This window comes from Citrus clementina, unplaced genomic scaffold (assembly GCF_000493195.1).
Source record: "Citrus clementina cultivar Clemenules unplaced genomic scaffold, Citrus_clementina_v1.0 scaffold_3, whole genome shotgun sequence".
Taxonomy (NCBI): domain Eukaryota; kingdom Viridiplantae; phylum Streptophyta; class Magnoliopsida; order Sapindales; family Rutaceae; genus Citrus; species Citrus x clementina.
Genome location: NW_006262339.1, coordinates 50,888,689 through 50,904,274, shown reverse-complemented (window position 1 = coordinate 50,904,274; position 15,586 = coordinate 50,888,689). Strand labels below are relative to the sequence as shown.

Below are 15,586 nucleotides of genomic sequence, written 5' to 3'. Positions count from 1 at the left end.
GAGTGAAAGTGCACATGTATGATGATAATTTTTATTTTATCAATTAATTTTATATTGAGAGACAGAGACTTTGTAATTGTTTAATTAAATAAAACTATTAACATCACAGGTGTGATATTTGGCAACAATTGAGTTTAGGGATGGCAAAATCCTCCAGGGTTTGGGGCTCCATGGAGCTCCACCCTAAATGGGAAAAATTTTAAATAATTTTTGGGGAATGGGGTGGGAAGTAGGGGAAAAATAATCCCTGAATTCTTAATGGGGTGGGGTTTGGTTTCGTACTTCCCACCCCACCTCCACTCCAATCCCTATTATATATAAATATATTTTTAATTCTTATTTAATAATTTTTATTTTATTAGTTATAATGTCAATTAATAATTTTTTTTTTAATTTTCATGCAATATAAACAAGACATGAATGAAAGAAAATCCTATAATATTTTTCAACTCTGAAACATTGTTATTATTTTTTTTTATCTTTTAAGGTGCTACACTCTTTAAATATTTTTCACTTTTAATATCATTTTAAGATATTGTTTCAAAATTTTAGATATTTTAAAAAAAAAAAATTTAAATACTTTATAATATGATGATGATTTTATTTTAAACCTCTAATTTTTAACTTATCAAAATAATATATTTATACATATTATAAAATAAATAAATGGAGAATGAGATGTGGAATGGAGGTAAAAATTTTCAACAGGGTGGGGGCCCCACCCCACCCCATTGTCATCCCTAATTGATTTTTATTCCACTTCCCTCTAACCCACTGTTATTGGAAATTCATTCCTACAAAAAGAAAAAGAAAGGCGTTTAACACTACATCGGAAAAAAGGTAAAAAGCTATTGGATACAAACCAAACCATCATCCATCAAGAGACGAGTGATGAGTGAGATCCAACTCTATTAAGAATTATTGGCAAGTTCATAAGTCAAGCTTAGACATTCATGTTTAACGTTATGTGGTATCAATCCATAGCTATAATCAAATAAAGACGGACATATTTTTTGAGTTCTAAGTAAATATATAGTTATCTGAAAGGAAAGATTGATGGGATGGGACCGAAACCTTCAAGCAATACTATTACATTGATTTGAGGTTTTCTTATTATTATTATTATTGTGACAAGCAGATACAGTGTCTATCTAGGCATCTAGCTAGTAGCTACCAACATGCATTTGCATTTGGACGTAAGTGTTTAGAGAATCGTGAGCCTTTCATTAACTTGAATCTATAATTTTATGTTAATACATAAGGGCGAATTACTGATCCTATACCCAGCAAGCAGCACTTATTAATCAAAGTTACTTTCGAAGGAAAAAAGAGATGCATCACATAATTAGATACAAGGAAATTAAAACAGTACTCCGAAGTTCCAAATTTAATTTAATTAGCTTGTACATGCATGCATTTGGCTTAAATAAGCCAATAATTATATTAGTATGATTACTACGATGATCTAGTAGAATCAGTATTCTGCTAGGTGCTATTGTTGAGATATGTATAATTGTTCCGTTTATAATTGAAGTTGAAAAATCATAAGTAGCTTATTTCATAAATTTTAATAAAAATAGTGTTTAGTAAATTTTTTTAAAAGCTTATTATTTCATAAGTTTTTTTTTATCTTAAGGTTGGCATTTTTGCCGACTCCATTACTGCAACCAAAGTTAGTTTGGGCTTGGAGGTGCGTAGCGGCGTGATGAAGGGGCAGCTTCGTGTGAATATTTGTTTAGGTAGTTGACGTTCCTGGGTTGTGTTGAATTTGATTGGCATGTTGTTTTATGTGATGAATTTCATTATTTTCTTGGTGGATCAAAAAAATTGGGGATGATTGTTCTTGCATTGTTTATAGTAGATGAGATGAATACGATTGTAATGGTATTTTTTTTTTTTATTGGTTTGATTGTTCTTGCATTGTTTATAGTAGATGAGATGAATACGATTGTAATGGTATTTTTTTTTATTGGTTTCTATTTTTATTATAAATTTTAATTTTGCAGATTTGTTGTTTTTAATAATAATTTCTTTTATTAAAAGTCATTTTAGCGTATTTACGTGGCCTTCCAATCATGAAGTCAAGGGGTAAAAAATAATTTATAATTTATAAATTTTAATTTTACACATCCTAATTAAAAACAAAAAAAAAAATTAACCAATTCAAAATAAATAAATAAAAATCCCAATTTGGGTGTAAGGTGAAACTTACTGATACATTTGTGGGCATGTCGAAATGTGTTGAAAACATTGGGGTGCAATAGAAATTACTCTATATAAAAAGGTCAAAAAAAAAAAACATGGAATTTTGACTGTTTTTAGGTAGTGGATTGTTCCAAGATTTGTTCAAAGACAATTTTATCTTGTTGGCTGTTAAATTTTAGGGAAAAAATAATTGTATTTAAGATAAATTGATGTTTTTGTATCTTTAAGGAGTGTATTAAAAATAATTGGTCTAGGAAAGATAATTCAAAATTTATCATAATAATAATAATAAAAATACTAATTTAGGCTATAAGAAAATTGAAATCGCATTTGCATCATCATATCAGTGTGGACAGGTATATATATAATATTATTAATAACAAAAATATTTTTATTTAGTATAAGTGTACTTTTTTTTAAAAGTACTTTTTATTTATTTATTTAGTATAAGTGTACTCAACCATTAGTGCCTACATACCTGATCCTGGCTGCAACACAAATTAACAAATATATATATACACTATAATAATTATAAAATTGAAATTTATAATAATGATAAAGTTGAAATTTCGGCAATTTGTCCACTTTTCCTATATTCCATCTAAGTGTAACTTTTTAATTTCTCTTCACCAAAAAAAAAGTTGAGAGTTGGTGGGTTGCCAAAAACTAAGTTGTCATAACAATGGCATTGAGATTTGAGACCCACATGAGGATGCTATTATTAGACAAATACCTTGATTCTAGGATTCCCAGGTTTAGATTTGCCAGATGCATCATCAGGCATGTAGAATGAAAAATCTTTCCACGTATGAAATGCGATTGTTTGTTTTCCCTTCTTGGATTTTTTTACATCGAAGCCTCTATGTAAAGATAAAAACTAAAAGTCTAATGACAAGTAGTCCATCTATTATTGTGATTATGATGTAGAAGCAGAAGAGTTTCTCCTTTAATCAATTACTATTGTAGGGTGCGTTTGACATATTGTATTGTGTTATGTTATATTATATTATTTTGATGTTGGTATATTGTATTACACAAGCATGATATATAATAATGTTGTATAATATTTGGTGTTACACTGTACTGTATTATTTTTTTTGTGATTAATTTAAATTATATATTATATTTATTAATATTATATTAATATATTTAAATTGTATTAATATTTTATATTATTATTAATTTTAAATTAATATTATTCATATTTAAATATTTACTATTAGTTATAGTAAATTATAAATTTATTAATATATTATAATGTAGAAATAAAAAATATAATATAATATTATTGAATAATAAATTATATATTTATTAATTTATATTAATAATTATAATGTAAAAATAAAAATAATACATATTATATTATTTATTTATTATTATTATTATTATAAAGCAAAAGAAAATGAAAATGATAAGAGAAAAAAGAAAAAGCTAATGCGGCAGTTGCCGCATTACGCAGTTCCTTTAATTCATTCCTGTGTTCTTCCAAACATAACACTAATATTAATTTAATGTGAATAATATTTTAATACTCCATGATGCAACGCACCAAACATACCCATAGTGAATTAAGTCGGCATGACCCTGGGAGAGACAGGACTCTTGATGAAGACATGCATGGTAATTTTCCAAATTTGAGAATCTTATATTTATGTATTCATGGCCATGAATGGTACAGAGAGTTGGGCAATAAATGATTTTTATTAATATGTTCATGATGATGGGCGATTACTCCTGCGGCCATTTTGGACGTATCTTTGTTTCTTCTATTTCCCCCCTTTTAAAAAGCCAGATATTTTAACTTGTTAGCGACGTACTACGTTTCTATAATATTTTACAGAGGGAACGCCTAAGTTACAATCAATGTACCTTACGTTCTTTGTCTTTTTCTTTTTGGCAAATATCATATGAGCCCTCCTAATTCTTTTTATTTTCAATTTTTACAGCTGTGGATGTATTTGTCTTCTTCCATCCCTCCTATCGATTTTTTTATTTTCTCTAAAGTTTTATTTATTTCTTTAAACATTATTAAATGATTATCAAATTCATACAAATCTATAAATTCAGAATAAACTTCTGGTCCTAAATTTATTAATCCTAGTCTTGAATTGTAGGTTTATTGCATGTAATTTAATTATATAATTAAATTAAAGAGAAATTATATAAAAAATATAAAAAATATACATGACAGACTTCAAAATTAACATGCAATAGCTTTCAGAATTACCGTTAAAATCATTCCTAAGAATTAATTCTGATTATTCTTCCATCCCTCCTATCGATTTTTTTATTTTCTCTAAAGTTTTATTTATTTCTTTAAACATTATTAAATGATTATCAAATTCATACAAATCTATAAATTCAGAATAAACTTCTGGTCCTAAATTTATTAATCCTAGTCTTGAATTGTAGGTTTATTGCATGTAATTTAATTATATAATTAAATTAAAGAGAAATTATATAAAAAATATAAAAATATACATGACAGACTTCAAAATTAACATGCAATAGCTTTCAGAATTACCGTTAAAATCATTCCTAAGAATTAATTCTGATTAAAGGGCATTATCAACATATACTCTGATTAATTCTGATTAATAGATACCATTTGATATTTTAATTTACCATTTTAATTCAATTAATGTAGTTTCCATAAAATTCAAGGGTGCCAATAGATATTTCACTTCTTGAATGTATGTTGCGTTACACGTAACTTTGGCCATTTGATAATCGTATGTTATTATTTAAAAAAATAAAAAGAACATTGGAAAGAATGAAAAATAGATGTATAATTGATAAAAGAAGGCAAATACATCCATAAACATAAAGAATATAAGGACTCGTGTGAAATTCACCAGAAGAAAAAAGACAAAAAACGTAAGTTACGCTTAACGTAACTTAGAGGCGCCCTTTTACAGATAATTAATTTGGACATATCATTTTAATTAGTTACCAGTCCAATTTGGACTCTGGAAGATGCCAATTACAGGCTTTGTAAATGAAATCACGTGAAATTATATCCCTTCGCCCCTCAGTTACTTTCTTTGTTTGTTTGTGTCATCGTATCCATCAACACCGTGCACATATGCCAAATATCAAACTATTATGTTATAGGACTATTATGACATGCCTTTAAGGCAAATCAGGACTGTTATGTGAAAATATTGATACCCCTTCGTTTATAACATATGATTATTATTATTATTATTATTTTTTTGTCATATATTCGAAGATATTGTATGAATAGGCTTTGGGTCATTGAGAAATAGCAGATTATTTCTTTCAGTCACGGGCTGCTGTTGCATTTGGGACAAACCTGCTTAGATTGCACACCCCTCGACGGTTTAGCTTCACGTAGGTAGGACGGTGATATTTGACCCATTCCTATATTTTACCAAACCCACTCTTCAATTGACTCTTCTTATGTATTTTTCAAATTACCCTTATTGGGGAAGTAACTTTCAGAAAATCTCTCATCCGGAAGCCTCCCACTTCCAGTTACCTTCGTCGCCTTTCTTTTGTCCTTTTAACTGGTAGACAGCAATTAATAAGTGCATGCGGTGGAGTCTTCTAAAACATAATTTTTGGATAGACACAGGAGTCAAGTCATTTCCGACAAGCTCTTACTCTTCTCAGTTCTCGAAACAGCTCTTTGAAAGAGGACTGACCGCTAATGGGCTAATGGCACCAGCAGCTAATCCCCTTTCTTTGATCAAAATTAATAATCCAAAAAAAAGCAAATGAGAAAGAATTGAAACAAAAAATATTTTTAATTATTTTTTAACTAAGAGTAATTTAAAAATATATAAATTTAATGAAAAAATGGAGACCGGTGTAATAAAGAGAGGGCGTCAAACATTATTGCTCTTTCACGTAGGTCAAACTATACTTAATTATTCTGAGTGAATATTTAGCAAGAATGACTTTCTCCATACTACTGTATTAATTGGAAAATACTGGGAAAATGGGAATGTAGCGTTGTTTGGTTTAATAATTAATTAATGTAAACAACCACGACGGGGCATTAAGGACTAAGTCAATTACGACTATTTAAGAGGCAAGGCTCGCAGAGACACCAACTACAACGAGGGGGTGCTGGTGCTGGTGTAACAATAGATGGCATGGCTTAGCAAATTGAAAGTTGCCTCTAGAGTCGGTATATCCATCGTTTTCATCTGGGCCTCCGACGACTGCTCCATCCAACACATTCGGGTTTGGTGCCTTGCTATTGAACCACAGATCGAAGCCTCCTTGACGTGCCACTGGGGTGCTATCCTGTCTGTCTTGATTGATACGATTGATGCGCCTCTATGATTAGGTTGTGTTGGATAGTTAGCCCCAAATCCAACCGTGTAGCTCATTTCCTTTGGGTTTTTACGCAAAATATAGTCAGCTTGAGAGCGGGCTAGGTCCATCAAATCAGAGGGCTGAACAAGCCCACCGGAGCATTGAATTGATGCGTGAGCAGCAGTTAAATAATTGGAACAGACAGTTACCACAAAAGTGGCAGTTGCTGCGTATTGAAGCTTGATCCAAGGCTGAAACCATAACAATCCTCCTGGTGTCTTCTGCAAATTATTGTTATTGTTACCTTCTTGAACACATGACCATATGAACTGCTCCGCCTGGCTTTTGTATTGAGGTAATAATAATGTTCCCGTTGATGAAGATCTTGAACTAGCACCAGTACTGGACTTATTATTATTATTATTATTATCACCACCGGACGACCCCTGGCCCTCAAATACGAGCCTACCTGCCAGGACTTGTGCACCAACGTACTTGTCATCCCATGCGAAAAGAGACCTTGTTCCACCGGTTTTTCCTGTACTAACAAGGTAATTCAGGTATGTTCGGTCATTGGTAGCACGATGAAGCCAAGCAGTAGCCAACAACAATTCATCCTGAGTAGCCAACAACAATTCATCTTGCGCAGCAGTGTGTGTGTGTGTGTCTATATATATATATATATATATTTTCTAATTCAAGATTTTAAAGTGCTGAAAAGTTTGAGATTTTAAAGTTTTTCTAAAATTTTCCGCATTTTAAAATATCTAACTAGAAAACTACTATATATATATATATATATATATATATATTGTTAGACTTTTTATATATGGTCATTATGATAATCTTCCTTGTGCTTGATATAATTAATATTAATTTCTTAATTAACAAATAAATAAATATAAAAAATATGTGCATACCTCACCTCATATCGAGTGCTGGAATAGAACTTATCAATGACAGGGATGCTGTTTTGGTGGAGACCAGGGTAATTGCGAGCAAATTGGAAGAGCTGTTTAGCATGGGCTAGTAGTTGGTTAGTGTAAGAGGTTAACTGGCCTGAAAGCAATAGAAGCAACGGCAGTTTCAGCAGCAAGATTGACGTAGTGCGAAAGTGATACTAGATTTTGTTCTAGCATACGCTCTTGAAAACTCAAGAAACATGGCTCTCACAAAGGAAAAGAAACCATCTCAATTGAAAGATACTGAATATTATTAATGAGAAGCATGTGTTAAAAAAAACAAACATATTTAACCTAGTTAAAATTATCTTATTCCTGATAAAATTATGGTTCTTATAAATAAAAAAATATCACTTAAATAAAAAAATATAAAATAAATCCTAATTTAATTAAAAAAATTAAATTTATACTCTTACTGTGACTAACTTGTCTTACATCAGTCTCCTCTTCTTAAAACAGAGAAAAACTTGTCCTTGAGTTTTATTAAAAATAAAAGACAATATGGAAGATGAAGCTTGTAATGAATGAGTATTTGATCTTGCAACCTAACTTGATCTTTTTATTTTAGGATGTAAACCATCCAAAAATCGACCAACTATTTGGGTTTTTGTCTTGCGAAGGTTATTTCGTTCCATAAGCCTTTGAAATTCGAGGGCATATTCTTCGATTGTTTTGGCTTCTTGACGACAGTTGTTGTACTTATGAAAAAAGTGGGTTTGTGATTGTTCGATTTACTCTATCCCCTTATAATTCGATCTTTAAATTGAATACCGATGACGGTGATAAAAAAAAGTGGACTAGGATAGGTGGATCTGAAAGATTTGATGGTGGTGAGTCTGTTGGTTGTAGTGGTTTTACTTAAATCGTTGTGATTTGACCAAAAAAATTGATTTAAAATGGCAGTTGGAGGTTGGTTTTGATTTCCGGTGAACGGGCCGGCGGTTGGCAGCAGGAGTGGCTGGAAAGAAAGGGCTAATGATGGTGGACGGATTGGTAGTGGTGGTGGCTGTCAACTCGCGGCGGATGGCAGCGAATTGACTGGCGGTTTGCGGCTGTCTTTGTGTGTTTCCGCTGGCTATGGTGGCCAGCTTATGGGTGTTTGGATGGGAGAGAGTATCGACCGAAAAGAAAAAGAGTAGCGGAATCCGCCAACGCCAAGTATTATTAATAGCTATAAAATGATGCAGTGAAGAAGAGAAGATAGGCATACGAGTATCATTAATTATCGAGGAGAGTAGGGGGGTTAGCGAACTGCATGATAAAGTTAGTAATAAATTCTGGAATTACAAACCCTGGACTTAATATCTTTACATAGATGGTAACACTTTTTATTGATAGCGTTTCTCCTGTTACGCGTTGCCTTACTTTTAGCTATTTAATTTGTGAGTGATTTCTTTACATGTTTGTAGTGGACATCCTGTGTTGATTTCTTTCTCTTTCTCTCTTTGCCTTTTTTTCGGATTACTATATGTCACTCACTCTGCTGCCTGTAATTGGAAAATTATTCTGCTACGATCTAAAATCTTCTTCCATGATAAATAAGCTACCTTCCTAAAGGATCATTGTAGAATGCGGATATCTCCAACCAACTCCATCGAAGCTGCAAATTTTGCCCCTCCCAATGATAATAATAATTATACACCATGACCAGTAAATAGAAAACGAATTACAAATAGTTAAAAGAGTAAATGCCAGGAATTTTAGCAATCGAGTCTTAATTGACGTGTGATCCATTTATTAATATTAGATGTAGAATATAAATTTTACACCTCAAATAATGCCCATAGAAACAGTTTTGTTTTGTCCAAGTCTACGACATTTGTAGTTAGCTAGGTCAATAATTCAAATCCAATAGTTGCGTGATGTAGGAGTGGGTAACAAAGTATGAGAAGTGTGTCTGGATACTAATTATATTATGGGTTGTACTTAATATAGATAAAGATGAGATAAATTTACCCTCTCTCTCTACTCTTTTCTTTTTTTATTTTTCTCATCTTTCTCTACCCTTAGCATTCTTCTTATATCATTCCAACTCGTATTGTCTCCAACATCTTTGGAATTGGAATGTAACCTTACAAAAATGTTTTCAAGAAATGGTAATTTTTAGGGATCTCCCCTGAGATTTGGCGTATTGACACTTAGATAGAAAGTATGACTGTAATTTCAAAGACCTCCCCCGCCGTTTGTATTCTATTTGATATCTTGTCAATGTATGAGGGTAATTTCGTAAAAAGATATTTTAAATTGAAAAAAATCAAAAGCAACAACATGTTAGAGTTGACCGCTGCAGCACTTCATCATCCATTGGTTCTAAGAATGGCTTGGACATATCTTCTCTTTCATCCACCAAACCTAAGCCAATTTAGTGATTTCGTAAATAAAAAAATGAAAGAAATTCAAAACAAAACCCAAAGTTGCATCGATGACTCAGATTCAAGTACTGGTAATCAATTAATTACCCACATTGCATATTATATGAGATAAACTAAAACTCCATTTTCTCTCGCATTAAACGAAACTCATAGCCATTCTCAAGCTTGAAAAGCTCTCAAGAAGCTTTTGCAACTATAGAATCTTAGCCACCTTCAAGTAATTTTAACCTGAGTATCAACATGATAAGCTATGATGGTGTCACGAGTGTTCCGTCAAACGAATTTTGCCGATGGCTAGAGTCTTAAACGGCTAGAATTGGAACCCATAAAAGGTTGGTTTGGCAGAAAGCCCTTGGATGTTAAACTCTTTTTCTTTTTTCTTTTTTTCAATTTATTGTTGTAATGATTAAAAATGAAAAAATGTGTTGAAGTTGTTGGATAAGTTATCTTGAACGGAATTTTTTTTTTTTTGCTGTTTTAGTTGATTTCAAATGTAAATGAATTGAAATCTTTGATTTATTTACTTATTATTTTATATTCAAAAGGGAAGTTCGCTGATGTTTTAGTCTGGGGAGGATAATTAATTTTTGCTTGTCATGAAATTGACATGACAGCCATTACCCAATTGGTCCAGACTTTTGCTGTGGCAGTAGCATTCGTTCTTCCGCTCTGATCTGGCTTCTTCATATGGCTAGTGGCTTGAAACTTGAAATATTAAAGGAAGACTTTTTCTTTTATTCTTTGGCTTCAATGTAAATGGCTAAAGAATATTATTCTAATTCCAATATCTGGAAATTATAAATTCCTATCTTTACAATTACATTCATAATGAATGAACCGTTGTTCATTTACTATTATTGAATTTGGAGCTGCCACTGCCAAAAAGTAAAGCAAAGCATTATGATTCATAAATTACTCGTTATCTTTCTATTTTGAATGCATTGAAGAGTGAATTATGGTTTGTTTATCATCTTATTAAAGTAGTTTACTAACTATGAAGCATTTGAGTTGTGTTAAGTGATGAAGGAAAAAATTGTGAGAAGAAAGTCAAAGAAGAAGGGGCTATCATGGTGATTTTTAGCTTGATAATGACTGTATTTATGGCCATTGCTAGCATAAATTTTCTTAATTTTCTTAACTTTTTTAATTATTATTATGTATTGTTAATGATTTGCTTTTCACGGTTATTTTAGACTTTTTAGTGCTCTAATGTGATGTTTAACGCTAAATTGTAGTTATTACATTGCACTAGCTGTACCTGTCAGAGCATTTTTGCAGCCAAGGCCATTTTTGATTTTTTGTCAGTTCAGTAACAGTCGAGTTAACGGGATACTAACGTTAGGAAATATCTCTGTAATTACGTGAATATTTTCTAAGTGTCAATACGCCAAACCTCAAGGAAGATCTCTAAAAATTACCCTTTCAAAAAATGGGTCATTCGAGTAATGAGAAGGATTCAATCACTCGTATAAATTGCTGTATCAATACACTATTGGTTGGAAAAAAAATGTAAGATTTAACATTTTTCTTTAAGCCTGCCAAAAATAACATTAAAAAGTGCTTCTTTTAGTCGTTTAATACTATTATGGTAAAATAAATCGTTTTAACATTATTTTTGTTAACATTCTGTTGATGTTTTGTCTCTTTAGCATTAAAACTAATGAAGTGGACCCATGTAAAAATTATGCAACCACATAAAAAATTTGTACAAAAATTTATATCTTCTATCATACATTCATCAATCACAACAAAATAATTACAATTAGCAATAACAATGGATCAAATGTGTTGGATTCACCCCGATTCATATCCATATTCAGGATAAAAATGACAACTCATATCTACTCCCAATTCATTAATTTTAAATTAAAATAAGTATAATTAATTTCAAAATTATAGTAAATGAGAAAAATAAAAATAAATTTTGTAGATTATAAGAGAAAATTGATAAATTTAAAATCGTGTTAAAAAAATTAAAAACCAAACAAGAACAATAAAAGAAACAACAAATTAAGAAAAAGGATTGAAGACTAAAAGTTTTATTATAGAGTGACGCATATAATACACTTTAGTCTTTGAAGATTGTCATCCCTGCGTGGGGGATAATTTGAATGCCACGTGAAGCTAGTAAACTACAAAACTTGTCATTCTTTCAAGAAAAAGATCAAAGATCAAATATCCCTCAATGCCCGAAGAAATTAGTAAATTACAAACTTGTGACGAGATTAGAAACCCAAGAAAAAAAAAGTACAATTTTTATTTTAATAATAAGATTTAAGCTTAATTTGATTGTAAAAGATGTAAGCCACAAATGTTTTTAAAAATATAATAATATTAAATATTTTTAAATTGAATATTGCCATTGCTAGTTACAATATTCTATTTAGTAAACATCTACTTAAATGTCTACTATGGCCGAAAAATGGGTGAGTGACCCTCTTTTTTTAAAGGATAAGAAAAAAATGAGAGTTTAATGATTTTTTTTTTTTTTATCTTTCTACTAAAAATGAGGGGTAAATTAAGACTTTCAGAATAATAGTCAATTTATGAGAAGAGTTATCCAAAATTAACCCTAATTATTATAACGCAACTCTAATTTGGTTACTACTGGTTTTTTTTTTTTTTTTTTTGTATTTGGGGGAGTTGTTACAAAAGACAACAAAAAATTTTACATGTAGACTCACTAACGAAGAATGCAAAAAGAGCCCAGATTTTACAATCATCTAATTTGAGAGCATCTTCTCAACTCTCTCAGGATCATCTCAATTTTGGGTACATTCAAAATACCTGATTGCTCTCCAACTTTGTTGATGAGAAGTTTCAGCAAAGGAACCTTTGAAAGGGTTCTGCACGACCCCACCATGATCAACTTTTTCTGTACAAATAAAAATTATAAAATTCACCACAACACAACATGAAAGTCGGCCTACTAAGAAGGATTGTTCTACTTGAAGAAGCTTACAGAGTTTGGGCCAATATAAGTAGTGAAAGCACTAACGATTCCTACCTTAGCACGTGTAAGAGCTACATTAATCCGATGCCAATCTCCAAGCAGTGAAGAAGTGCAGTTCCTCGGATTCTCACTTGATCTCACAAAGGACACTAATATGCAGTCCTTGTCTCGTCCCTGAACCAAAAGAATTGGAAGAGGAAAACAGAAAGAAAAGGGCTTATGAGACTAACATTTATAGTAGATGACCGTTTATTGTACATATTACAAAAGAAGCAAGAGTGACAACATTTAAAGCATCCATTGCTTGGTAGAAAATTGAAAGGGAAAGACACATAAAGTAAGATCCAAAAATCTAGTGTTGTTACATGCTGCATGCAAAGTGGAAGACAGAGGATGGACCTGGCAGTCATTTTTAAGTCTAACCTGATATTTGTCAATGGTATGTATCTCCACAGAGGATACAGAAAGACTATGTCGGATGAGATTGGCCTGGGAGTTATAAGGGGTAATAATGCCAATATCTTTACCTTCAATTTCATTTTTAACTAGTTCCTGTGTGATCTGTATCATAAACGAAAGGAATAATGAATACAATGCAATAAAGCCCCAATAAATAAAACATGTGTTTCAATACAAAAAAAGAAAAAGAAAAAGAAAAACAATATTTTCCGACTCCTAGGTAGCAAGTATCATCCAAAATCAAGTGAGGATCAGATCATACCTTTGCAATTAAGCAAGCCTCAACTGGATTATTCAGAGTCTGGTGATCTTTTGCCTCATAAGCCGGTAACATGTCTATGTCGTCAAAACATGAAGTAAGAAACAAAGCCACCTAAAGAACCAACTCACCAGGACCAGGAAACAGAAATATAATCATTTTTCAAACCTGTATTGACAAATATCACTGGTCTGCATGGATTCAAAGCCTGCAAAAATGAGTAGAAGTTCAGTTGTTTTAAAATCAACAAAATTTTGGCACTTCAAACTGGCATTGCTATGCAGAAGTTTAAGGCCAGACATCAATTCAATTGAACAAGTGAATATTCAACAGCAACTCTTGCCACTTCAAACACCAAAATGTCAAGGAAAAAAGGGTAGATTACCACCTTTCCCTTGAAGAAATCACTACATACCACTTATCCCACTCTCACTTGTCATCACCATAATTGATAACTCTAGAACATACAATAAAAAGTTCATTACAGGTTAAAATATATGGTTAAATAAGATATTTTCTTTTTTCTTATTTTTACTTTATCATTTTTCCTTTTTTATTGATGTAGATTTTGTGTTCCTAATAACATATATCAAGTCAAATGACCTATTTGCACTGTTTTTGGTTAAAGTTTTTGTGCCAGAGTAATTGGTATTGTGAAAACACTAGGGGTCTAAGTGGTAAAATATGATTTCAATGGGGAAAGTGACTACTCGCAGAAAAAACTTTGTAACATTATAGTCAAATTCTAAATCCATGTTCATTACAAAACTACAAGCTTCAGCAATATACAAAATAAATAATAAAAATTTACCTTAGACATAAAAGATAGGCCACAAACAAAAAGATGATCTCTATAAAACTAAAAGAAAACATTGAATGAAAAAAGGGATCTTACCTCCTTTAGCCATGGCGAACAAGAACTTAAATCTGAAACCTTAATTTTGGCATTAGCTATTTCATCAGAACCGCAACTCAATCTGTCACCATATATCAAGGCATTTGATAGTTCCATAATGCCTTGACACATACGGTACTGCATTTTAACAACTTGATCAATTCACATGGGGAGAAGCATAAAAGAAACTATTAAGCCATAAAAGTTCAATTATGAATTTAGAATAACCTGGCTTTGCAATGCTGAAATTGCCTGAGGATGTTCTTCTGAGAGCCTGCGAAACAAACTAATCTCCATCCCATTCTCTCGAGCCTCTGTACTCTGCAAATAATATGCACAACAGTTTTATAAGCTTAAGGGGTAAAGTTCAAGCACTTAGAACTAACAGTGGATAAGACATAAACCTGAACCAGCGGAGGCAGTTGATAATGGTCTCCAACAAGGACAAACTTTGAAGCAAACATCAAGGGTCCCAAGGATACCTGAGACACCCACAAATCACTCATAAAACCTCATGGAGTTTGTGAGAATTCATTTCTTTATGAACTCAGTGACATCATTCCCCATTCACACTAAAATGTTTTCCCAAAACACATGACAAAAAATCTGAAATATTCATCTAGTCCCTCTTACTTTTCTCCAACCAAATAGCTTCATAAGCTAGATAAGCAGTAGTACTAACAACTTTAAATCAATAACTGACAGAGTTGACTATAAGAAACAGCATCAAATAAAGTTAGTAAACTGTCCACAATTACAAGGAGCAGGCACAGTAAGCAAAATGCATACTGGGAGAGTTGTCTGTCCAGCTTCATCCATGATGCATACATCAAATTTCTTGTCGGTAAGCAACGGGTTAGTGATCCCCAAGCAAGTAACTGCAACAACTTTGACTTGGTCTAATCTTTTCTTAATCTCTTCAACACTATTTATGTTCATTGCTGCTGCAGAAACTTAAATTAGATGCAGAAGATATTGACTGTTGCATAAGAAAACTAGCTGTCAATGATATAGTTTCTGACCTGAAAGGCAATGCTTCTGAATTTCCTTGTGTACAACTTCATGTCTCCCAATACGTACAAAATCAATGCTCTGAAGTCATTAAAATTTTCAGCGACAATCACCATATATATATATATATATATATATAGAGTGATGATATAGCCAAAAACTCTTGTACAAACTTATTTTGTA

At 31.7% G+C, this 15,586-nt stretch overlaps 2 protein-coding genes across 6 annotated transcripts in view; both read right to left on the bottom strand.

The window, feature by feature from the left end:
• Positions 1-6,206: 6,206 nt before the first annotated feature.
• On the bottom strand, positions 6,207-7,702 carry LOC18049738 (endoglucanase 12). Its single transcript, XM_024188900.1, is given in 4 exon segments — positions 6,207-6,489; positions 6,492-7,109; positions 7,418-7,541; positions 7,543-7,702. Coding segments are annotated over 4 exon segments (1,065 nt in total). The 5' UTR covers positions 7,632-7,702; the 3' UTR covers positions 6,207-6,255.
• Positions 7,703-12,454: 4,752 nt separating this feature from the next.
• The window catches only part of LOC18049736 (DNA replication ATP-dependent helicase/nuclease DNA2), an 11,839-nt gene continuing 8,707 nt past the window's right edge, over positions 12,455-15,586 (bottom strand). For 2 of the 5 annotated variants that reach the window (XM_024188453.1, XM_024188456.1), the window contains 10 exons: positions 15,415-15,484; positions 15,182-15,336; positions 14,797-14,874; positions 14,621-14,713; positions 14,393-14,530; positions 13,666-13,705; positions 13,501-13,574; positions 13,203-13,340; positions 12,834-12,953; positions 12,455-12,701 (listed from right to left, as the gene is read on the bottom strand). In XM_024188453.1, coding sequence (XP_024044221.1) covers positions 12,546-12,701; positions 12,834-12,953; positions 13,203-13,340; positions 13,501-13,574; positions 13,666-13,705; positions 14,393-14,530; positions 14,621-14,713; positions 14,797-14,874; positions 15,182-15,336; positions 15,415-15,484 — 1,062 coding nt within the window. In that variant the 3' untranslated portion in view covers positions 12,455-12,545. The remainder of the gene's footprint in view (positions 12,702-12,833; positions 12,954-13,202; positions 13,341-13,500; positions 13,575-13,665; positions 13,706-14,392; positions 14,531-14,620; positions 14,714-14,796; positions 14,875-15,181; positions 15,337-15,414; positions 15,485-15,586) is intronic. The other 3 variants (XM_024188455.1, XM_024188457.1, XM_024188458.1) reach the window with 2 other exon arrangements.